Below are 25,750 nucleotides of genomic sequence, written 5' to 3'. Positions count from 1 at the left end.
GTGCCTTTCCGTGGGAATCGCGTGGTCAAAGCTCAGCTGGGTTGAGATTCTGACCAGGTATATCCAGCTGTCATCTCTTGACGCACGTCACCATCTGCACCTGTGCCAGTGCCGGCCAGAAACCCATTCGGCTTTGGATGTGTGAATGCTGACTCAGATTTATGGCAGGATTTCAGTGTTCTGCTTTATGGGATCAGTTCTGAAATGCTGTAAAGGATTTTGATTTAAAGGCTTTCCATCATGTACTCCCGTAATGTGAACCGTACTAATGTGGTCAGAGCTGTAAATGTTTATAGAGAGGTAAAACATGATTGAAGGATGCATCTAAAACCCTTGAGGGACATTCACTTTAGAGTATTAACCTGGTTTCTTGATTTACTAGTAGGTTATGTTTTTCTATTTTAACCAAAAATGTAATTGTTTCTCTTGTTGTTTTTTTATTAAGTTATGTTTTTATTGAGTTTTATTGTGTTAGGTGGCCGGGGTTTTTTTTTTTTTTTTACCTAATCAAAGGAACCCAACTGCAGTTTGATTGAGATTAATTGGAATGCACAATGAAAAAACATGATTTTTTTTTAAATTGTCAAAAACGGAGTTATCTGTTTTTGCTAATGAATTCTTCATATATACAGTATATAATATATATATATATATATACCTGGTTGGGAAGGTTACTTTGGAAATGTAATAGGTTACAGATTACAAGTTACTCTATTTAAAATTTAATAAGTAGTGTAACTTTTTAATTACTTTATTAAAGTAATGTAACTGATTACATTTGATTACTTTTCTAAATTTCTAATGTTTTCAACTGTTAATAATTTTCAAACATATAAACCAGGTAGGGTTAACCTTACAGTAGCAGTATGACCTCAGGCCCCACCCACGACCGCTGACATGCTGTCCCGTATTTGCATATCTCCGCCCTCAGCTGATTGTACGCTGCCTGTAATTTTCTCTGCGCTCCAGCAGCTGCAGCGACAACAGTCATGTAAGCAATGCAGGTGTTTTGTAGTTGGATGCAGAAGAACATCCCGACATCAGAGCCACTGAGGACACAGTGGATTAGTTCTGTTTTTGATGGTAATGCGCCACCGAATACACCTAAATTCATTTATGACTGCGAAAATCATTTTACTCTAGTCTGCTTTCTGAATGAGGGACAATTCAATCCAGGTTTTGCTAAAAAGTTCAAACTCAAGGATGGATCAGTACCCACTGTTCGTGATCCAGCTGCACCTCCAGAAGAATTAAATCTCACACTTTATATTTTTTATAATTACTTGCAAATCGCCTTTGCTCTTCCACAGAAGAGAGGGGCGGGGTGAGCAGAGCTCATTATCATTTAAAGAGTCATGCACCGAAATGGGTCGCTGTGAACACTGCTGTTTTTGACCAGGTAAAAAGGGTGTTGTTTTACACGACCATTGAGAACTTTTAACCAAAGTATGTTGCCTTAAAGAATCATGCCAACTTGTGGAAAATGGGCCTCTGATGTCCTCTTTAAAGCACAGCCTCCACAACATCAGACTTACTTTGAGATCAATCTGAGGTTAATTACAGATTTAAAATCATAAAATTAAATAGTTTAATAGCTATGATACTGCTTTTGAAATTAAATCTTTGCATAGCTATGACAGGAAACACTGGCATCTCACAATGCCTGGGAAAAAACAGTTAATCTAAAAAAATAAAGCATATACATAAACCCAAAAAAGGAAATAAAACAGTTATCGAATAAGCATGTGTCTTATTCTGTCCTATATGGCCTAAAATCCTGAAACATTGGTGTCTCATATTTTAGAGCAGTCGGTGCATTTTGGGAAAGAAATCAATTAAATCTGTGTTCGTGTGTGTGTGAAAAAAATTCAGATGTAACCCCCTTTGTAATCATTTACATTTTCACAAGTAACTGTAATTTAATTACACATTTTTCTCAGTAACTGTAACTGATTACAATTACATTTATTTTGTAATTAAATTATGTAATTCCGTTACATGTAACTAACACTGTGTATATCTGTATAATATATATATAGTGATACTTACAACTTTGTTTAATTTACTTATTTAATATGAATAGAAAAAAACCCTGTTTTTTTAATGACAAAAACTATGTAAGTAAAAATCAAATGAAAACGGAAAATACAACAATAAAAACGAATTCAATATTAATAAAAAAAATCTACGGCTAGCAGTATCTCAGTGACTGTAAATAACATAGCTCTTAAAATAAGCAGATGGGTATTTGCAGGTCCTGCGCGCACCCGCCTCACTCCTGTGTTGTTGGTTACTAAGCAACTTACGCGCGCCACATAAGCTGCGTCATTTCCTGTGTAGGGACGCGTTGGAGCGAGCCAGTTCAGTCGAGCCCCTCCGACAGCTGAAGGCTAGACGACGAAGACAGTCGATCTCCGTGCCGTGTTACTTTGTTTCTTTGCGCACTTACGCAACGAATAACTTTCCAACCGGTTTGATTTTTTTGTCTATGTAATACAACTGGCGCACTTTCCAAAGGACTAAAGCGCGTTTCAACTTTCTGATATGAGCGTGCCAAAGGATAACAACTTCGCGTTTTAGTTTGGGTGCCATATCCTCCAAATACAGGACGAGTGGATTAGAACCGAACGAAAACTAATCAACGGGAACGCATTCGTGTGATTATGGTGGTTGTAAAGCTCTGGATTTCTGGGCAAAGATCCTAAACTCCTCCATAAGGGGTTCACTGTTGACGACAGAGATATTGGAGAAGACGCACTGGCCACTTGACCCTTGTTTCGCGAGCGCAAGACGCACCGGAGCGCGCTGCTTTCTGTCGGTGTTATTTGGAAGGTGCACTTTCATGTCTAATATATGGCTTTTATTTACGTTTTTTAGATTCTTTCTAAAGTTCTGGCGATCACAGTTGTCGGTTTTCCATCTGAATTCCACATGTCATATTTCTATAAATTTAAAATGCTCTGATGATGGGATGGAATTTTGATGACTGTATTATTAAATTCATATTCGTATGCCATTAAATCATATAATGTTAATATTCAAACATATCTTGCGCAATTCCATCTGTCTGTCACTAAACTTTCGATGTAGCCTACTACTAATAATATATCTGGTAACATTGAATGTTGATTGGATGAATGAATGAATGAATGAAAAAATGTGTATTGTTTCATAACAGTGACAGATCACGGTGTTATCTATCCAGGTAACACATGACGTTAAATTAATGCAGCAAACATTAACTACACAACATAAAATGTAAAACATTCCAATTGGCATAATTAAAATTAAACATAAAAATGACATAAAACATGGTTTACTCATGGAAATCTTTGAATTTTCCCCATAAATTATTCTTATTTTTATTCTTAAAAACAGAATGTTACCTAACGTCATAATTCCTTGTATAAATTATAACAAACAAACTAAATGTAACTAGATTGTAACTAGACATTGACATTATTACTTTTTTACAGCGTGCTTTAAGTGTTTATTTCAATTCCAAACTTTTTATTTATTTATTATTTGTGCTTTAGGATACTGGCCTAATTAGATGTATGTGTTTGGTTTTGTAGGTCCTCTGTGACCCGTTTGGTGTAATATTAATTATGACAGTGAACATCAAGGCATCGCAGTGCCATGCGCCGCTCCGCAGACTCCTGTAGACTCGGTTGCGGTGCTACTGCAATGCTCGCCGGACCCCACCGCTTCCGCGTGGCTCTGTGATCCAGGCAAAGGGCGCGAGGATGAGCACAGACCTGGAGCGCCTGTCGCTCAACTCTTCCTCGGGCAACTCCGTGGCGTCTAGCGCGCGTACCCTTTCTGCCAACGTCAAGAAGCTTCACAACGCGCTCAACTTGCTGCTCTGCGACCTCGAGAGAGAGCAGTTCATCCACTGCCTCAACGTGTACCACTCCAAGCGCAATGTGTACGACCTGGTCCAGACGCTTAAAGTCATACTGAACGTCCCGAGCAAGCGCCAGCTTCTGCCCATGCTGCGGCTAGTTATCCCGCGCTCGGACCAGCTTCTGTTCGATCAGTACACATCAGAAGGTCTCTATTTGAAATCCGACGTTCTTGCGCGCAATGGTGACCCAGACGGGTCCCACGAGGCTGCTAATTTGAGTCCAACACACGGGGCTCACTTCTCGCCTACTTCCGCGTCTCAAGCCGCTCTGCGCGGGTCTCCTGACACTATCAGCACCAGCAGCGATGGGACAGCGACTCTTATTCCTTTACTGGGAAGAAATTTCTTACCGGAGCCCCCAGGAGAGATCCGACAGGTGACCCTCAAGCGTCACAAGAGCAACGAGGGTTTGGGATTTAGCATCCGCGGAGGATCCGAGCATGGAGTTGGGATCTATGTGTCACTGGTAGAACCGGGATCACTGGCTGAAAAGGAGGGCTTGAGAATTGGAGATCAGATAATGAAAGTTAATGACAAAGTGTTTGACCGGGTCACACACGCTGAGGCAGTTAAGGTAAGCTTTTTTCCTTTAATATAATTTGTATAAATATTTTTTATGGTTAAGTTACTGTGAATAATATTACTTAAATATGTGATAATTTAAAGAAAATGTATTTACTTATTCCTTGACCGATTCATTCACACATGCTGTTGTTGATATGGGAACCATGCAGTTTTTTCTTCTTTGAAAAACTAAATATTACTTCACCCACAGATTGCACCTACAGATTTTGTAGCCACGTTTAGATCACCTGATTGTGGCCAGTCATTTGACCACAGGGAACAGACTGCACTCCTTCTTTCTTGATTGATTATTAATGCAAGACAAGCAGCTGAAAGTGACCCTTGAAGGACCAGAATGATAAATGCTCACTTTTATTGATATGTGTTAGCCAGAAAGGCCTCTACAAATGTTGATGTTATTGATAAGTGTGTATGGATTAGCTATAATTAAACGATTGCACGTGGCTTATCAATTTTATATCAGTAACATTTGCTGTCACGTGAAGGTTTCTGGATATACTCAGTATTTCAGTGTAAAGGCATTTCATTGTGCTGTTGTCATTTAAAAGAAGAGCTGACTTTGCCTAATCCTTCACATACTCTCTATGAATCATAATTTAAATGAAGTAATTGCACAATTTTGGGCAATTTTCTCATTATTAATGAGATTTTGTGTGCTGTCCATGGTGCTGAAACAAGCATTGTTCTAGATTGCAATTTTTTTCAAAAGGTTTTTCCCAAGAATCGTATGGTGTGTCAGTTGTATTAAGACCACCGATCTTCATGTGCCACAGCACAGACACCGGTGGACCTCTCAGGAGAAACTCTAAGCGCCATTTCTAAAAGGGCAATTCTCTGAAGTACCCATTATTTTCTACTAGAAATCTAAACATTGCCAATAATAATAAGCAACAAGCTTGATGCTCTTAAAAAAACATATTGAAGTTCACTTTGAGGCAATCTTCAAAAAGTGCTTAGATTTTCTCCAAAGACTTACACCAGTGTGGCAATCTGGGGAACCTCAAATGAGGCCATAATTTTATAATTTTACAGTGATCATATTTTTGACAACATTACAAAACATGAAAGCATCTGAAAGTGAAGATAAGGCACATCCCAAGCATATTTCAAAGTACTGGCACATAGCCATTCCACTGATACTGCTTGTTTGACTCTCTCCTATCCCCATGTTTGGGAATCTCTGTAGAGTTGTGTGCCAAGAGAAAATTAACATGAACAGTTTGCCGCCTTTCTATATCATTGTTGCCCTCTTTCCCTGGGGGAAAACTGGCACAATTGAGCAGCAGGGTATAAATTCCTGCCATGCTGCCTTTCTTAAACAGAAGCTGGCAGAGGGGGGAGGCTGCTTCCTCCCAGTTAATCATATTGATCTGCATGAGTAAATGGACGAGCCTCTCCCCCAGGCTGAACATGACCTTCTGCTTGTCTTGATTCTCTTGTTCTCATGTAATGCAGACATAGCCTGGGTAAAGACACAAGAACTGTCTGAGCAGCCAGAACAGAGAGAGATAGACGGGGGTTTTGCTAGGTGCAGATAATTTCAGCACAGTGTACATTTGATCGGTGCCTTCCTGTGCTCCCTGAATGCTAGCAGGCAGAGTTATCTCTCATTTTTCTAGTAGAAGGAAGAACATCTATTTTAGTTACAGTGAGGATTTCCTCTGGGCTCTGTTCACCTTTGTGATGTGTAAATGAACCCTGAACCTTATCCGTTTTGCTTTTTCTTTCTTGGATTATTTTGGTGTTTTCAGAAATAAACACCAAAATAATACACCTTTTTTTAATAGAAGTTGTGACAACTTCACACGTTCCAATGCAGCTAAAATTCTAGTTGGTGGAACTCATGGTAAACGTAACAGTATCTGTGTCGGAAATTGCATACTCTCTTCAGTGGGTGCTTCTTTTGAACAAGTAATTGCTTTGCGACTAATAAAAAGGTTCTTTATAGTATGAATGAAGTCCAAACATACAACATTCATCATGTTGTCATTATCATGTGACCTACCAGTTGGTATGCCATTCATAAATCCTCTCCCGTGGCCTCAACGGGATAGTGAAGTTTCCATTAAATCAGGGCTCTACAGTGCGACCATTTGAAAACTACTGCGTGCCACTATGAAATTTTTTTAGGAGCACCAGTGCGACTGACCCGATCATCATACTTGTGATTGCGCTCAGGGAAGCTTCAAAGCTTTCTACGTGTTTTTGCAGCGTCGAGTAATGTATCACAGACATATCTCACGAATCCTTTCATAAGCAAAGTGTAGACAGGGTGTAAATAAGAGATTCATCACACAGTGTAGAGAGCTTCGTTGATTATAAATGTGAGCTCGCGATGAACTAAGATGAGTGACAGCTTTTAATGATTTTTAAGGGAGTTTGTAAATGTGATAACGGATTTAATACAATACAATTCAATAAACAAGAAGCTAATATTAAGTGACTTACATTGTCTGACTATAACACTATTGTCTGAGTTTGCTCTATTTCGTCGTCGAAAATAGTTTAAAACAAAGAGACAGCAGAGCCGCTGCGCATCTCCATTCAGACACAGCGGTGTTTCGTTTATGAATGAACTGTTTTTTTAATTAATCTAGTGAGTCAGTTCGTTTTAATTAAAAATGTTAAAAAGCTTATAAAATATAATTTTTTTTAAGAATGACAAAAGATGACATGCTTTTAATAAAGTTAGAGGAGTCAAATATTACCTCGTAATGGGAAGGCTACTTTTTGATAACATTTTGGATTATTGATTAGAAGGTGCTCCTAAAATTTTGAACGTGCTCCTAAATTTTTTAAGTTAGGAGCACAAGTACTCCTAAAAAGAAAAGTAAGCGTCGAGCCCTGCATTAAATGCACACTTAAGAATTTCACCAGAAGTTGGTCATCTGGTTACTTTTTGCTTACTGTGTGCCTGTGAAGTTCATACTAATCTTTTTGAACATGCTACACGTTTTACATAGGCCTACAGCTTTTTTTTTTGCCCTCGCTGCCTTTTAAAAAATAAAGGTTCTTTATTGGCATCAGTGGTTCCATGAAGAAACTTTGACATCCATGGAAACTTTACATCTTACAAAATCTCACTAAGAAACTGATAAGAACTGTTCACCAAATGTTTTTTTGGGGAGCCGATACAAAATGGTTCTACTACCTCCACTGTGGAACCTTTATTTTTGTACTTAAACTATGTCGTAGGGAAGTATGCATTATTGGATGCAGCCACTGTTTTAAAAAATAAAGGTTCTTTATTGGCATCAGTGGTTCCATGAAGAAACTTTGACATCCATGGAAACTTTACATCTTACAAAATCTCACTAAGAAACTGATAAGAACTGTTCACCAAATGTTTTTTTTGGGGAGCCGATACAAAATGGTTCTACTACCTCCACTGTGGAACCTTTATTTTTGTACTTAAACTATGTCGTAGGGAAGTATGCATTATTGGATGCAGCCACTCTTCTAACCTGTTGTCTGTCCATACAAGAAAGCAAAAGAGCTGTGAGCTCCAGCACAATCACAGCCAATCGGAACTAATTGGAGTAAAATTTTAGGCAAATGCGATTTCAGAATGGGTGGAGATATCCAGGTCAGTGCCAGTGGCTGGTTAGAATAAAAAAATCATGTTGCTGTATCATGTTGTGTCTGGTAAGGAGGTTTGCTGAGGTTTGTGTACACAATGTTTTGAAATGAGGAAGAAGCACTCTTGCAGGCGGTTGAGCTGGACTGACATCATTATTTCTCTGCCTGTGTCTTCTAAACTTTTCTTGTTTGTATGTTTGCTTGTTTGTCCTCATCTCCTGTTTCAAGGGTGACCCCATATAAGATCACCTGTTAAGTCGAGTTGATTTAATTTTAATGCTGGGACTGCCAGGGCGCCCGTGGCTCAAAGTTAGAGGAGGTTGCCTCTTGCCTTTGTCTTGACACTGAGAGATGATTAAGACAGAAGTGTTTACCAGCTAACAGTCAAATGCTGCTTTGCAATCTCAGTTAGAGCCAGGCTAGAAGATTCATCACTAGACCAATGCCTCTAACTGTACGTGTCCACTTGTGTGGAGCTAAGTGAGCATTTTCAATTTGTTCATGGGAGCTGAGCAGCAAGTTAATTTAGTGCATTGAGATATTGACAGCAGCAGAGCGGTACATGCAGTGATAGAATCAAAAAGTTGAGAAATACTAAATGTTATGCAAATGAGAGGCGAAAAATGGAAGGTGGCCGTCACTGTGAGAAGGCGGCAGTGGCATATATAATAATTTTTTAAAGTGCATAGTGGATTTAGTGCATAAATCACATTGTTGCATAATACTGTATTTAAATCAGATGTCAAATGCCCTTTACATGCTTTCATTGACACTATGTGTATAGTTATGTCACTTAAAGGGATAGTTCACTCAAAAATGAAAATTTGATGTTTATCTGCTTACCCCCAGGGCATCCAAGATGTAGGTGACTTTGTTTCTTCAGTAGAACACATTTGATGATTTTTAAGTCTAACCGTTGGAGTCCATCAGTCTTATAATGCATGGCAATAGTAACAAAGTCTATGAGTGTAAAAAAACATGCACAGATAAATCCAAATTAAACCCTGCGGCTCCTGGCGACACATTGATGTCCTAACACACGAAACAATCGGTTTGTGCCAGAAACCGAACAGTATTTATATCAGTTTTTACCTCTAAAACACCACTATGTCCAACTGTCTTTGAGCACGCGCACGACTTCCGGTGCGTGAGGCGTGTACGCGCTCTGGCATAGTTTACGCAAGTGCCGGAAGTGATCTCTCGCGCGTATACGTCACTCATTGTTTACACAGTGCACATTCATTGTAGGTACGACGGCTAATCAAATGGTACTTACTTGCGCTTATCCGGATTGTTCAAACTGACTTCTGAGCCTGCTCGTCTGAAGTTATGGTTGATTGCTCTTCGGCTGGATATCAACACACTGTGACGAGTTGGCTGCCTCCCCCTAATTATCAGTATCACCTTGTCCCTTAATCGCCGCCCATTGCCAGGCTCCCGACATGAGTGGGTGCGTGAGAGAGGAGGGGCGCTGAAATAGCCAGGGCTGGTGGCGTCTGATGGGGCACACCTGAACTGAATGGAGCCTCATCGCCGCCGCTGTTTAAATGCAGAGCGCGCCTGTCCTCGGGAGACCGGTCTCTTCTCCGTGCATGCACGCTGGTGTCCTCGTGGGTTCAGGAAGGGTGCGTAGAGGAACTCCCGTGCTGTCAGAGTAGTGAGCTGCCGGACCCACAGGCCGGACGAGAACCGCAACCGTTACACGGCTGTCGGGCAAGGATGCTGTTCCGTCTAGTCCCTTCAAGCGCCGTGGGCAGAGAGAAGGACGAAGCCGCCGCCCCTCGCGCCCCAAACCGGAGAGGGGAGCGCGTGTGGCTGCCGGACTCTGCCCTTACCTGGACCCTTCATTCCTTCCTGACCACTGCCCTTCCCTGCACGAACCCCGCAGCACGACGAGGACACCAGATCCCCTGTTTATTTTGGACACTTGATTCCCTTTTTTCTGGACACTTTGTTTATTTTCTGTTACTAAACGGTGTCTGTCGTTTGCTCCTCCCGCGACAACACACCCATTAACGCAAACTACGCCAGAGCACGTACACGCCTCATGCACCGGAGGTCGTGCGCGTGCTCAAAGCAGTTGGACATAGTGGTGTATTAGAGGTAAAAAATTATATAAATACTGTTCGGTTTCTGGCACAAACCGATCGTTTTGTGTGTTAGGACATCAATGTGTCGTCAGGAGCCGCAGGGTTTAATTTGGATTTGTCTGTGCTTGTTTTTTTTATACTCATAGACTTTGTTACCATTGCCATGCATTATAAGTCTGATGGACTCCAACGGTTGGACTTAAAAATCATCAAATGTGTTCTACTGAAGAAACAAAGTCACCTACATCTTGGATGGCCTGGGGGTAAGCAGATAAACATCAAATTTTCATTTTTGGGTGAACTATCCCTTTAAGTCACACTTAAAAGCATAGTCCACTCAAAAATAAATTCTGCAGTCATTTACTCACCCTCAAGTCTTTCCAAACCTTTATGAGTTTCTTCTACGGAACACAATAGAAGATATTTGAAGAATGTTGGTTACAAAACAGTTTAGTTGCTATTGACATCCATTATTTTTCCCCCTACAGTGGAAGTTTTTGTGAACTAGCCTATCCATTTACAAATGTCTGAATTTAATTGCATTAGATTCAAAATATCAAACTAAGTGTCTTCTGCAATCAAATGATGCTAGAGCTTTTCTCAGAACTAACTTTACTTTTCTGAGACACTTTTAAATGTTTTTTTAGCAAACTGGTCTTGATGTAATTTTTCTTGTGTCATTCTTGTCATTCCCTTAGCAGAATATCCAGTAGTTCATCATATAAATATACAGAATGAACAAGATTTTTGTCTTCTTTCTGAACAATATGTCTATTGCATTGTATATTTAAACCTAACGCACTTTGTGGAATGTCTTAACTGAAAGGTAGACTACTTGTGTTATATAATGCAAATACATTTATCACATTCATGGCTAAAGTGTCCAAATATAGAGCTGTCATGTTAATGCTTGTGAATGATATAAAATATTTAACACATTAATTTATTTTAATCACAGTTAACACACACATTTATGTAGTCATGCTATCTAATGTGAACTTGTATTTTAGTGCATTTCTGTTTTTGTACTGTGGAAAGTAAGGTTGTGACGGTGAGAATTTTCCCACCGGTTAATCGACGTGTGACAACACTGATAATTAGGGATGTAACGATTAACCGCGAGCTCAACAAATCACGATTCAATTAGGGGTAGGAGTTTATATGAATGTATGTCTGAGGGGAACTTACTGTCTTTAGAAAAGTTTAGATGGTATTTTTTTTTCATCTTGCCTCTGTATAATGCATAAAGTTCTTAAGTGCAGCAATGCTTTGTTTACAGCAGAAACCAAGGAAACGCTTTAAGCGCCACCTGCTGGCAGAGAGTGAATCTGCGTCTCATTCAGCTCGTCTGCTATTTCTGTTTCATGCAGATATTTTTTATGTAGTTTCACAAAACTGTCAAATCATTCTGTTTTTGCTTCAAATTTCGAAATTATACAATCTAATTTAGAATAAAAACTGCTCATGTTGTATGTATGCAGCATCTTTGTTTGGATCATGATTAAAGTGTAGTGGTTGCCTCTCATTTGAAATGGAAAGAGCACAGACAAAGCCCTATTTTGTTTATATGAAGAGATTTCTTTTATTTGTGTTATTTATTTGATTTGGGGCTTGTTTTAAATTTCAATTTAGTTTTGTTATTTACATTTACATTATATTTCAATTTAGTTATTTAGCAGATGCTTTTATCCAAAGTGACTTACAAATGAGGACAAAACCAACAAAAGAGCAATAATATGCAAGTGCTAAATTAGTATATTATTCAATTTCACAACTTACCATGCAGAATTTTGTCCAAGCAATAATAAAAGGACACATTTAATTTATAATTTGTCTTAAATCTCATTTTGTAAAAAAAAAAAAAAGTGAATCGAATCGAATTGTGAAATCAAAATCGTGAATCGAATCGAATCGTGAGTTGAGTGAATCGTTACATCCCTACCGATAATACCGGTATCACCGTAGGGGAAAGGGCGTTCCCTCTTTTCCTCGCTTTCCTTCGCTTTTAAATAGCTTAAATGCACCGTGCGCATTTTAATCGGCGTCAATTGCTTGAATGCAACAACAAAATACAACGTCAAACTCACTTTAGCCTATATATAAAACATAGAACTGTTGTAACAACATGTAGGCCTATAATGTAAAATACAGTGGTGTGAAAAAGTGTTGGCCCCTTCCTGATTTCTTATTTTTTTGCATGTTTGTCACACGTTAATGTTTCAGATCATCAAACCAATTTAAATATTAGTCAAAACTGGGACATCAGTGGTCCAACCTTAATTTTATGAAGCCACGGGAATACTTTTTGTGCACAAAGAAAACAAAAATAACGACTATATTCAGCCATTTCTTCTCTTCCATGTCAGTCTTCGATGCATGTTCAGGTAAGTACAACGATGCATGTTATTTTTGGTTTATTTTGCACACAAAAAGTATTCTTGTTGCTTCATATAATTAAGGTTGAACCACTGATGTTACCTTGCTACCTTTCCGGGCCTTGAACGTGTCAGTTGTGTTGCTGTCTATGCAGGGTCAGAAAGCTCTCAGATTTAATCAAAACTATCTTCATTTGTGATGATGATCAAAGGTCTTAAGGGTTTGGACAACATGAGGGTGAGTAATTAATGACAGACATTTCATTTCTGGGTGAACTATCCCTTTAAATGCAAAATGTTGAACATAATTGTTATATATTTTTTGTTTTCTTTCCTTAAGAATGAACTAAAAGCTTATTGACAAGAAAAGAGAGTCTAATTTCATCACTTCAGATCTGTGAATAATTGTGATTATTTTAAAGCGTTTTAATGGTCAGACAGCAGTACTTTACAGGCACACTCCGAAAAAAGTAAGCTGACTGCTTGCATTTCGTCTTGTATTGAGTGGGTTTTTTTACACACTGATGTAGATGTAAACATAGGATATATTTTTTTCCATTGTCCAATTTCCCAACAAAGTAAAACAGGTTAATGAGAAAATGGAGGAAAGGAGAGAGAGTCTTTCCCTCAATCTCTCTATGCTGTTATTCACTGGCTTTTCTTCATTAAATGAAACTTAAAGCTGCATATCATTGTCTTTCATATCATTTATTTTCTCAGCCTCTCAGCTAATTGTCTCAGATTAGGCGGAACACATTTTTTAGTCCGTGCTCACATGATCTCTTGTTCATTGCATGGGCTTAGAGCAGGTGACTGACTGTCCCTTGTATTCTCCATCTTGATTTAGCCTCACCATAAAATGGAGAATATACACTGCCTTTCTCTGACAGACCTCATCAATTTGAAGCAGGGCAGGATTGATGCTCACTCATTACACTGTTGGGGACCTGTTGATATATAGCTGACTGACTGCAGATCATTGGCCCGCATTTCTGTGATTTTAAGACCACCCTCTCACAGTATGTGATATCTTTGATATACTGATCCCAGATTTGTCGCTTTTGTGTTTGTGAAATTACTCTGATAAATCACATGCCTGTTGGTTTTAAGGGTCTGTAGGTATGATCCTGGTAAGGGTCACATTTAGCTAATTCTTTGTGACTTACAGTGTATTCAAGGTTGTAGTTTATCTGTATGTGTAGTTGTCAAATGGATTTGGATTTGACTTTAAATAGGAAAGATAAAAGCTGCTGAATATCTGATAAATATATTTGCATTCAGTATGTCTGGCATGTTGCACGTGAAAGCACAGTGCAGTAAAATTAGTTATTCACTTGCCAAAATACTTTCTAGACATTTTTGCTTTTTAAATTACTTCATATAAAGCAATTTTAGATGAATGAAACTCTCACTCACTTAACTTGTTTTCTAGCTTTTTCTTTCGCATTCACTCGCTCGCACACATACACAAGTGCTGAATTATTCTGTGAAGGGAAAAAGCGACGCCCAGACTTGACGTGGCAGTCTTTCTTTCATGCTGAAGAGAACTCGGGCTGGTTTTATTTATTTATTTTCAGACTAATGTAGTGAGAAACATACAGCATAAAATCCTCCACAAACCACACCAGGAAAGGAGTTTGAGCTTTAGTCTGGTTACACAATCCTTATATAATGTAGATTGAAATAATCGGTTGTTCTTGACGACAGGATTTAAAGACAGTTTGGAAGACGAGGAACATATTGAGAATTTGATGGTTCCTAGTGAAAACAAAATAGATTTGTTAACCTTACTAAGTTATTGGACATGTATCACAGTGATATGTATATTTATGCTTTTATCCAAAGCAGGCTGCACTGCATTCAAAAAATTGTTAAATAAAATATTATGTATTTGCTTACTGTCTGGATCACTCATACCTTGTTTACTGTACAGTGATAACATTTAATGCACCAACTAGGCTACACAGTGTTTACAACCAACCTCTGCTCACAAGTGACTTGTTCCTCTGTACTTTGTGGTTGCAATATAATTAGCAATTTGAGCAGTAGAAGCTTGTAGCTAATTAATAGGACTCTCCACCCTGTTTTTGCCTTTCATCTCCTCTGTCCTCGTTTGAGCCTTAAAGGAAGACCTAAGCATGTAATTTAATACATTTGAGACTGACCCCTCCCCCGCATCCCATACCCAGCGTCCCATTGTCCTGTCTGGACCCAGACCATCTGTTGCACAAGCTCTTGTATCTGCAGCATGACTCGCCGCCTCTTATGAGAGAGAATAGATGGAGACATGAATTTCGCTGTGTCCACATTTCTAACGAGGCAGTGCAGTATTGATGATATGCGTGATCTTTTCCCATTGGCTGATCTCTTGGCTTTGACCTCTCATTGGCTGACACCTCTGTCATGGACTCCTGTTGGTAAATAATTAAAAAAGCTCCACCTTGTCTCAACACGTACACTACTAATGTCAGACATACAGATAGGAAAAGAGAAGAGTGTGGTTTGGATACTCTTGCAGGAAACTGGATTTTTTTTTATTGTGTTATTATTGTTAAAAAAAAATAATAATAATAATATCATAATTATATAACAATTTTCTAGTATAAAAATTAAAATAAATGTATTTAAAATAAAAAATAAACATTAAACACGTGCACACACACACACACATGCGCATATATATTTATATATATATATATATATATATATGTGTGTGTGTGTGTGTGTGTGTGTGTGTGTGTGTGTAATTTAATACATTCAGATGATGCCAACCATCAGACATACAAAACTAACTACCAAATTTTGCTATAAGTTTAATCGCAAAATAAATTCATTGCTGTTAATAGTGTTCACCGTCTGTTTGATTACATGACATTAACTGCTTGTTTTTTTAACGAACATTTCTGCGATAGTCACCACTGATAAGCTGTTACTAAATATAATGTAGAAACTTTACTTTTCTGTAAAGCTGCTTTGCAACGATTTGCATTGTGAAAAGCGCTATACAAAATTGTTAATTTAATTGAATATATATATATATATATATATATATATATATATATACACACACACACACACACACACACATAAGAAAATTATAATATGTTTATGTAAATTATTCCATAATTTTATATATAAAATATTTTTACATATTTTAAAATGTATTAAAAAATTATAAATATTGAATCATCTTCCCATTTTCTCTCTCCTCTTCCTGATTTTTCCCCCCCACTTGGTTAGTGTTTTGCCTGCATACATGCCTTGAATGCAAAATGCAGTTTTCTGCATTATATGCCCTGCTTATCTTTAAAAGCATGGTTACACGCACATGCATACGCCATATAAACTCGGGCCCATCCATATAAGTATATAGTTTTTTATAGAAGATTTTTATTGATCCAAATGACATTTGTTAGGACATACACACAGCGCCACGGGCAAACCTACATCATGGGCCTGGATTTTTCTGCGCAAGTGTACTTGGATGTGTGTGCATGATCGCTGGCAAGAGCACAGGAAATTAGCAAGCACAACATGAACCATCAGCATGTGAGTTTGTTTTGTTTGTTCCATCTGGTTTTTAGTGTCATGTGACTCTCTAATGACTGGTCTTTAGTGTTTGTTGAATATAGCAGCAAAAGTAACAGTATGAGCTTTGCCGCTGAGACCGTCTGCTGCAAAAACCCATTAAATGACTAAATGCCCATCACTCTCTGAGTGAAGTTCACACTGAGCCTTAGTCGATGTGCATGTGACTCCTCTACAGACGTGAACCGCTCTTACCCAGAGTGCCTACACTCGCCGCCGTTTATGAGGGATGGCAGTAATTGACCTACGAAGGTTACTTTCATGTAGTTTCTCTTTTATCTGTGTGCTATTCAGCCTCTGTCACTGTCATCTGCCCTAGTTGTCTGTATGTATTCAGCATCCAGATTAATCATCAGCTTGCAGCCTATCGATCTGGAGTTTATTGGCAGAGGACATCGTTTCTGATTTGCTCGATGGGTTTATAGCTGGCACTGTTCATCAGATGCATCTGCTAATTGACTCTCTCTTTCTATGGTTTGTTTTCATGCTAGGTCGGGTCACTGGGCCCATGGGCACCGGCTCACTGCCCAGTTTGTCAACACACAGCATTAAAATACCACAACACACCATCCTCATGGAGACAGTGTGTGGTGCTTTTTGTATTGATATGTATTTGAAGTTTCTTGTTTACTTGTCCAGTTCCATGCCATTCTGTATGCCCAGTTTTGTGGTCTGGAAAATAAATACTTATGGATGAACTAATACAATTTTAGATATTAAAATAATTTATAATATTAGAATGCAATTATAATTATACATTTTAATAATGTTTTTTAATTAATGCACATTTTAATAAAAAAAAAGAAATAATTTTTTATGTGCGTTAAACAAAAATACAATATTAAAAGCAAAAGTTATGAAGCTAAAAAGTACAAATAAGTGTAAAATAAAAATGTGATTAAAACTATTAATAATTTTTTTCCCTATTTCACATTTAAATGGTCTTTTACAGCCTTTTATTAAGTATTAAAATACTAATAATTTAATAATAATGTTAAATGTAATCTTTAGCAGATAAAAATTTGTTTTTATTTTTATTATATTGTGATGCCCAAGTTGTATCATGAAAACATTTATTATTATTATTATTATTATTATGCATGTCGGATTGAAGACCTCTGCAGTATAGCTCAAGTCTTTTCTGATTCATGTGTAGAATTTATTACACAATTATAATCTAAAATAAATTACATATTTTGTATCATCACCCGATCCTGTTTCTGTCTTCCTCCTGATTTTTTATACTTGATTAAACTGTATTTTACTTGCACAAATGCCATGCCTTAATGCAAAATCCAGTTCTCTGCATTATCATCTTTAAATGAATGGTTACACACACATGCCTAATTTTAGTTTTAGCATTTAAAACAATTGAATTTATTTAAAAAAAAATTAAATTCATTTAGAATTTTAAGTTTGGTGCACCAAAATGTGTAGAATTGTAATATATATATATATATGTATGTGTGTGTGTGTATATATACAGTGCTGCTTGAAAGTTTGAACCCTTTAGAATTTTCTAAATTTCTGCATAAATATGACCCAAAACATAATTAGATTTTCCACACAAATCCTGAAAGTAGACAAAGAGAATCCAATCAAACAAAGGAGACAAAATTATATAATTTGTCATTTATTTATTGAGAAAAATGATCCGGTGTTAAATATTTGTGAGTGGCAAAAGTATGTGTGCTTTCAGTATCTGGTGTTACCCCCTTTTGCAGCAATAACTGCAAGTAACGTTTCTTGTATCTGCTGATCAATCCTGCACAACGGCTTGTAGGAATTTTAGCCCATTCATCAGTACAGAACCACTTAAACTCTGGGATGTTGGTGGGTTTCCTCCTATGAACTGCTTGCTTCAGCTCCTTCCACAAAATTTTTATTGGATTAAGGTCTGGAATTTGACTCAGTCATTCCAAAACATTAGCTTTGTTCTTCTTTAACCATTCTTTGGTAGAACGACTTGTGCAGTCTCATCCATCCACAAAACATTTCTCCAGTATTCCTCTGGCTTGTCCACTTGATCTTTATGGGCAGCAATGTTCCTTTTGGAGAGCAGTGGCTTTCTTCTTGCGACTCTGCCATGGACACCATGGTTGTTCAGTGTTCTCCTGATGATGGGCTCATAAACATTAACATTAGCCAATGTGAGAAAGGCCTTTAGTTGCTTAGAAGTTAGCCTGCAGTCCTTTGAAACCAAGTGGACTTTTACACGTCTTGCTTTTAGAGTGTTTTTTGTTGGTGGAGCACTCCTGGGGAGGGTAACAGTGGTCTTGATTTTCCTCAATTTTTTCACAATCTGTCTGACTGTGGATTGGTGGAGTCCAAACTCTTTAGAAATGGCTTTGAAACCTCTTCTAGCCTGATGAACAACATCAACTCTTTTTCTGAGGTCCTCAGAGATCATTTGTTTGTGCCATGATACACGCTAAAAAATGCTGGGTTGTTTTAACCCAACTTTGGGTCAAATATGGACTAACCCAACAGTTGGGTTAAATTCTTACATAAAATTTTTAACCCAAAAGTTGGGTTCGTCCATATTTGACCCAAAGTTGGGTTGAAACAACCCAGCATTTTTTAGAGTGTACACTTCCACAAACATGACCAAACTTTGATAGATCCCTATTCTCTAAATAAAACAGGGCACACACTGACACTTGATAGTCATCTCACTGAATAAAAACACCTCTGAGCAGATGGAATCTAATTTCACCTTCAAATTAACAGCTAATCCTAGATTCACATATTTTTGCCACTCACAGATCTGTAATATTGGATCATTTTCCTGAATAAATAAATGCCAAAATAAATGCCAAAGTATATATTTTCATCTCATTTGTTTGATTGGGTTCTCTTTGTCAACTTTCAGGATTTGTGTGAAAATCTAATTATGTTTCGGCTCATATTTATGCAGAAATAGACTATTCTAAAGGGTTCACAAACTTTCAAGCAGCATTGTATACACATATATATATTTTGGATACTTTCCCAACCCCCTGTTTGAAGTTGCTGTTAAATATTGATGCATTTGATTATAACTGTGATGGGTTGAATGTTCAGTCAGATTTAAGGAATATATCCTTTTTAATCTGTTGACGTTCTGGGACTCTGTTATAGAATAGTGCTTAAAACTACTTAAAGCTGTCCTCCCAGAAAGATCAGGTCTGTTATCTTACTGAAAGGAAATTGGCAGATTTGAAATCACACACATATATCCAGATGAGAGGAATGACACATTGTTTGGTCACTGAGGATTTAGATTTAGAGAGATAATTAAGATGTTTCGGTCAGATTATTAAAATCACTCTTTAGTGAGGATGTGCCTTCAAAAGGACTCAAATGAAAATAATTTAATTCCCCAAGCATGGACTGTTTTCACCTCCGATATGAGGAAATGAATAAGAGGAAAGGGGTCAGAGGCATATGGAGATATTAATTCTGCACAGATGTGAGCAGGGTCATGAAGGGGCGCTATGTTTTATTATAACTCCCCTGGATTATGATGGAACGGCAGAAGCCGCTGTACCAGAGGACTTCAGTCCACACCGGGTCCAGATAATTGATTCCAATCTGAGATTTATGTTTCAGCGAATGTCCGGAAAAATGAGTTTGTGATGTTCGCGGAAATGATGTCTAGCCTTCAGATCAGTGTCAGAGGTAGATATCCTTCATCCCATCCTGGAGGAGCTCAGACCTTGTCGTTGTCGCAAAATACTGCATCCCAGCCCATGGACACAGGCTGATGAGTTTTTCCCTGTGGATCGCTGCCAGTGGAAGCTGCCAACAACACTCATCTCCACAGGCTGGCTGGATCTTAAAGGCCTTGCATCAGGGAAAAGAACAGCATCTGGGGAATTTTCTGCCTAGAGGAGGATGGGGGTGGCAGGTTGTTGAGATTTATGATTGAAGGGGGCTATGATGAGAGGGCATGGATTTGATAGGTGATATAATTGTTCTGCCACTCAGGATCAGTAGACGACATGCTCATATGTTCTTCATGAGCAGTGTGGGTTACTGACAGATACAGACAGACTGCTCGCGCCTGATAATACAGTGGACTGACTGATCCAGTCAATCTGACATGTTTCACATGTGGTGGTGGTTAAAGAGGTTTTGTAGTTTTGCACACTGATTTTTTTCTCTATAGTTTCATTTCTATCTTATGACACTAATTTTTCCCAAGGGTGGTGTGGCAGAGTGGATAAAGCTTAGAATGTGTAATCAAATGGTGGATGGTTCGATTCCCACAAGTAGTAAGCCATAAGCTTTCACAGTTTTGCCCTTAAGCAAAACATTTAACCTCAAGCTGCTTGAAGGGAAATTATTCCAGCTGCTACCTTTTTAGAGAGTTACCTACATGTGTAAAATTCACTGCAATGATGCTAGTATGTCCTAGGGTGTGGAGATTTTATGCACACAAATGCAGGTAAATTGTCTTCTTTAATGTTTCAAAGAACTTTTGTGAAAATAAAATGTCAAAATATTGGTGAAATAATGTTCTATCGCCATTCAGCAAAACAGGTAAAAATTAAACATGATTTTTTTCGGACCTGAACTTATTCAAGTATATATAAAAGAAAAAGTAATCATACTGAATTGTATTATTTTTTTAAATGATTAAAAACTTCTCGCTGACAAATGGGTAAAACCTAGTGGTTTGAATGATAGTCGCGAAGATTGGTAAAAGTTTTAAAATTCCAATTGTTTTTTGCAGGGCAGCATTGTGATTCTTTTGTGAGTCTTTTAATGACCTCTAATAATTCTGGTTCTAAATATGCATGACAAGATTTTTCGTTATCTGAATTACACTGAATTTATTACACTGAATGATGTTTTAGTGGGTGTCTTCTGTAAATAATGGTAAAAATGTATGATAGTCATAATTTTTTGCTTGGGGGGGGGGGGGACAGGACACATTCTAATGTACAGGAAAAAAGTAAAGCTTTATTAAACTTATATTGTTTTGATGCTTGACAACCTCATTATATATTTGAATATGAAAAATATATATATTATGTATTTTAGTTTTTTATATTTTATATAGAAAAAAAATAAGAATATTTTATATTTACATTTTTCTTTTAAAATTATATATTTCTATATAATTATATATTTTCTTCTAAATGAAATTATGCAGAAAGTTGGAAAAAGTATGATCTGCTTACACCTTAGGGGTTGGCCTTCATACTTTCAAAAAATCATATGTTTTAGTTATATGCAATTTGTCACATTTTAAATGTTTACAGTACATTTACCTGGTTAGACTCTCAGAAGTATTTTTTGTAAACTCAACTTCATATGTGAACCATTAACATTATGTACAATCAGCAGATCTTTTTTTAATGTATTAACGGTACTACTGTTTTACCCATTTTAACTAAGAATTAAAAAAAAAAATCTCTTACTCTTTGCAATAGTAAATTAGATGCTTGTTGTAGCAAGTACTAAAGTGTACTGTAAGTTGCATAATAGTGCTGTAAATAACTACTTACTTTGAAAGCTGTAAATGTTGACTAATATCACTGTCCTCTTGAAATGCATCTCTAGAGCTCTGTTTTGTCCCTCTTCATGTTTCTTTTTTTTACTCCCTGTTCGACATTGGGCAGGAGGCCCAGTGGTGTTAATGTAGATCTAGCCCTTGGTTCTGACCCACATTAACCCACCTGCATAGGTTCAGACAGGATGGTGTGCTGAGAAAGCAAAATCTCCTTTCTCGTTCTTGCTGAAACACTGAAAGTATCAAAGCTTCGCTCCACAAGCGTTTGCACAGCAGTTAGCCAACTGTTTCTAATATCTCTCTATTATATGTACTTTCGCGATGAATTGTACTTTGAGGAATGCTGGCAAGACACCAGAGCATATTTATCCCTCTCAATTTTCCTCCATATTATTCCTCCCTCCCCAGCTGTTTACAGATCCAAGGAACATGCATGCAGTATTAAGGATTTTCGCCATGCTTTCTTGCAGCTTTTTCTGGAAGCAGATATTAACTCATGCCAATCATACCGGCTCATGGTCTCATGCCTTTGCCATTTGGCTCTAGAGGTCTGTTACCCAAGCCAAGCTTTTAGGCAGCATTCTGATCAGTTTTTCACGTTAAACTTCCAGTTTGTAATCTATTAAAACATGTTTTTATTTAAATATGAAAATATATAGATGTAAATATAATTTTAAATGATTTTAATTAATTGTTTAAATATTATAATGTAATGTTTTTGAGCAAAAACCTCTGTTTTGAACTTCCAAAAAAAATGATCATCAGTGATCATTATTGTAGATAAAAACCAACCCTTTTATCATTATATGACTACTTTTTTTGTCATAATCTCATATGACATTTTTTCTCTCGTGAGCACAAAAGGACTTATTATCATAAAGATGATTATTTCCATATAATTAAAATGCATGGTGATGACTGACTGTCAACTTCAGTTACAATTTTGCTTGGGTTATTAAACATATATAGTTATAAACATTAAAATATTATAATAGAACAACAGATTATCTAAAGAACTACTATCTATTTATTTATTTATTGCACATTTTTGGGCTCATTTCATGATACCTCTGATGAGGTCACAAGGTCTTATTTCTAATAGTGGTTTTGGCTGTAACTTTAATGCAGATGAATGCTTAGCCTGTGTCTGTGTTCTCTCACATGACATCTCTCACTACTGTGTTTTTCTTCTGTTTTGAACCTTTATGTCAAGGGCTGTGCTGTTATGATATAAACACTCTTTGACTGTACAGAGAGCCCTTACATGTCAGGTGAAGGCTATGGTTAGCTTGTCCCTGATGGCCATCCGGCTGTGTGTCAGTGTTTCTGTGTGACAGGACGTTTCCTAGGAGAGGTGGGAACAGCTGTGTAGCAGGACTGTGTAGACGGCTCTTAATAAAACTCCACCAGCATAAATGATGCTTTAGAGAACAGAAGGGGAAAGACTTAAACATAGACAGCAAAGCAGTAAGTGAAGCTAATGAGATATACTTTGAGATGCAGCGACACATTTTGTTTCTTACTTTTTTAGATCTCTTCATTTCACTCCATTTCTTAGCCTTCTCAAAAATGTATTTAAAATAGTGATGCACTGACATTTTGTCAACAGAAAATACCAGTAATTAGCATTTCTCTGATGGCATGTTTATAACTGTCTGTTTCATGGATAAGCTACAACAGTTAAACATGTCAGCAGTGTGGCTGGGTTGACGATATACTTGTAACTTTCTTGTCTCTATCCTTATTTTGATAAACCAAGATATTTGCATGAACAAAACTGCAATATTCATACATTTTTTATTACAACCACCATTAACCATTAAATGGGGGCAGTTGTGGCCTAGTCGGACTTGTAACCCGAAGGTCTCACCCTCACCCTGAGTCAGACCCTTGAGCAAGGCACCGAACCCCCAACTGCTTCCCGTGCGCCTCAGCATTGGCTGCCCACTGTTCCGGATGTGTGTTCACGGTGTGTGTGTTCACTGCTGTGTGTGTGCACTTGGATGGGTTAAATGCGAAGCACAAATTCCGAGTATGGGACACCATACTTGGCCACGCGTCACTTCACTTTCACTCTCACTTTATATTTCAACTACAAAAAGGAGTAGAAATGTATTATATCAAGTATACATACAAATTGCTTGATGTGCAATTTAAATGTTTTAATACAGCTAAGTTTTTATTTAAGTGTTAATCAAATAAATGTCAAGTGATTTCGGTGCATCACTAATTCAAAATGAACTTGACAACCAGTGTTGGGCAGTAACACGTTACTTAGTAACGCGTTACTGTAATTTGATTACTATTTTAGTAACGGAGTCATTTAACGCGTTATAATTTTCAAAATAGCAATTAGAGTATAGTTCCAAGCCGAGGTCTCTATACATTACTGCCGCGTTACATTGCTGACAGAATGCAGTGTTTTATAATCTAGAGATTGTAAAAAGGATGTAGCACAAGCACTGTCGAGTCAAGTGCCAGTGGATTAGAGACCTGTTCCCGCGAGACCTGATGCAACCGAGCTCAGTGCACGGCACGGGACAAGATGGGCGAGTGCTGGTGCGGGAGGGTAGACACTCGTGTGTGTGTGTGTGCGGGATGCGGGAGAATAAAATGATTCACGGGACTCCAGCAAAATAGAAATATCTAAACATAAAATATCTAAAACAAATAAATTGTTATTCATCTATTGCGCAAAAGCAACATGAAATAAACGATTAACAGGTGCAAGCGTATGCCGTTTCTATTTAGGCTATAACACGTGTTTGCAGCGTTGAGCAATGCAGTGCTGAAATTTGCGTGCTCACGAATCCTCTCATTATAACACACGAATTGTAGACATTATGAAAGATTCATTATGCATATATTTCTTGTGTTATAACAGAGATTTGTGAAATTGCGATGAACTGAGATGTCTTTTAGAGATTTTAAATGCAGCGCTCTTTGCTGGCATTCTGCCATGCCAAACCATGCACGCAGCAGCTGCTTTCTTTAGTTAAAAATAACAGTGTTCTGTGAATGTTGATGCTTTAATAACAAATATTTATCAGGAGCATGCATGCTGGGATTTCATAAATTTCATGGAGAAAAAAGTAACGTAACTAGTAATGTTACTAATTACTTTTGAAATAAAGTTATCAGAACAGTAACGTGATTACTTTTAAAAGGAGTAATCAGTAATCAGTCATTTGATTACATTTTCAGAGTAACTTGCCCAACACTGTTGACAACTAAAGTGATATTAAATATTCACACAATGTAAGGGCACAATATAGCTGTCTTTTTTGTGTCAATCAATATCAGATATTTAATTGTTTCTGCCTGCATTATTTAGGTTATCATTTGGTGCTAATTCTAAGGGCAATATCTCTTAAAGAAAAATTAAAATTGAGGAGGATCACAAAACCAGTCATAAGGGTACATTTTTCGAAATTGAAATGTATATTGAAATAAATTAGCTTTCCATTGATGTATCATCCATCCACACTTTTTCAGCCTAAATGTGACATGATTGCAAGTTGTAAATAAATTGTTCCAAGAGAGAAAAAACTAAATATTTGCAATTCATTTGATGGAAATCCAAAAAAAAGGATTACACAACAAAATACTAGCAGTCTTCTTTTATTATTTCATGTGCTTAGTGCATTTATAAACCACACACGTTTCAGGTCATGCACGATCTTTCTCAGTGTTGGAAATATTGCAAATATCTCTTTAAGATCTCTTGTCCGATACATCAGTAATATCATCTTTATATGGATAGATAATTATCATTGAAAAACCCCAACAAACAAAAATGTGTTTTTGAAACCCGTTTTATTGTTTTGATCAATATTGATTTACATATCAGCTTACCAAGAAGAATCTTTATGGATGGCCATTGCTCTCTTTCTCTCAGTCTCTCTTGCTTTCTTGGCCCCTTTATCCTACCTCTCAACCTCAAGGCCAACAGGAACATTATAAGAGGGTGTGATGAATGAGACAATAGGAGAATGAAGGGAGAGATGGATATGAGGAGGATCACAAACTCCTCTCACAAAGAACATTGGAGGATGAATCAGGAAAGAAGGGGGAGGGTGATGGACTGCTGATTAGAAAGAAGATTTAATGAGAGGGAATGGCTGGA

At 37.4% G+C, this 25,750-nt stretch overlaps 1 protein-coding gene across 3 annotated transcripts in view; it reads left to right on the top strand.

The window, feature by feature from the left end:
- The first annotated feature begins 2,341 nt into the window (after positions 1–2,341).
- whrna (whirlin a) overlaps positions 2,342–25,750 on the top strand; it is a 107,409-nt gene continuing 84,000 nt past the window's right edge. For all 3 annotated transcript variants that reach the window (XM_016286155.1, XM_016286156.1, XM_016286154.1), the window contains exons 1-2: positions 2,342–2,832; positions 3,576–4,481. In XM_016286155.1, coding sequence (XP_016141641.1) covers positions 3,747–4,481 — 735 coding nt within the window. In that variant the 5' untranslated portion in view covers positions 2,342–2,832; positions 3,576–3,746. The remainder of the gene's footprint in view (positions 2,833–3,575; positions 4,482–25,750) is intronic.

This window comes from Sinocyclocheilus grahami, unplaced genomic scaffold, assembly GCF_001515645.1.
Source record: "Sinocyclocheilus grahami isolate Dianchi unplaced genomic scaffold, SAMN03320097.WGS_v1.1 scaffold207.1, whole genome shotgun sequence".
In the NCBI taxonomy this organism is placed as follows: Eukaryota; Metazoa; Chordata; class Actinopteri; order Cypriniformes; family Cyprinidae; genus Sinocyclocheilus; species Sinocyclocheilus grahami.
Note: the sequence above shows the minus strand (reverse complement) of the source record. Positions and strands in the feature narration are given on the sequence as shown.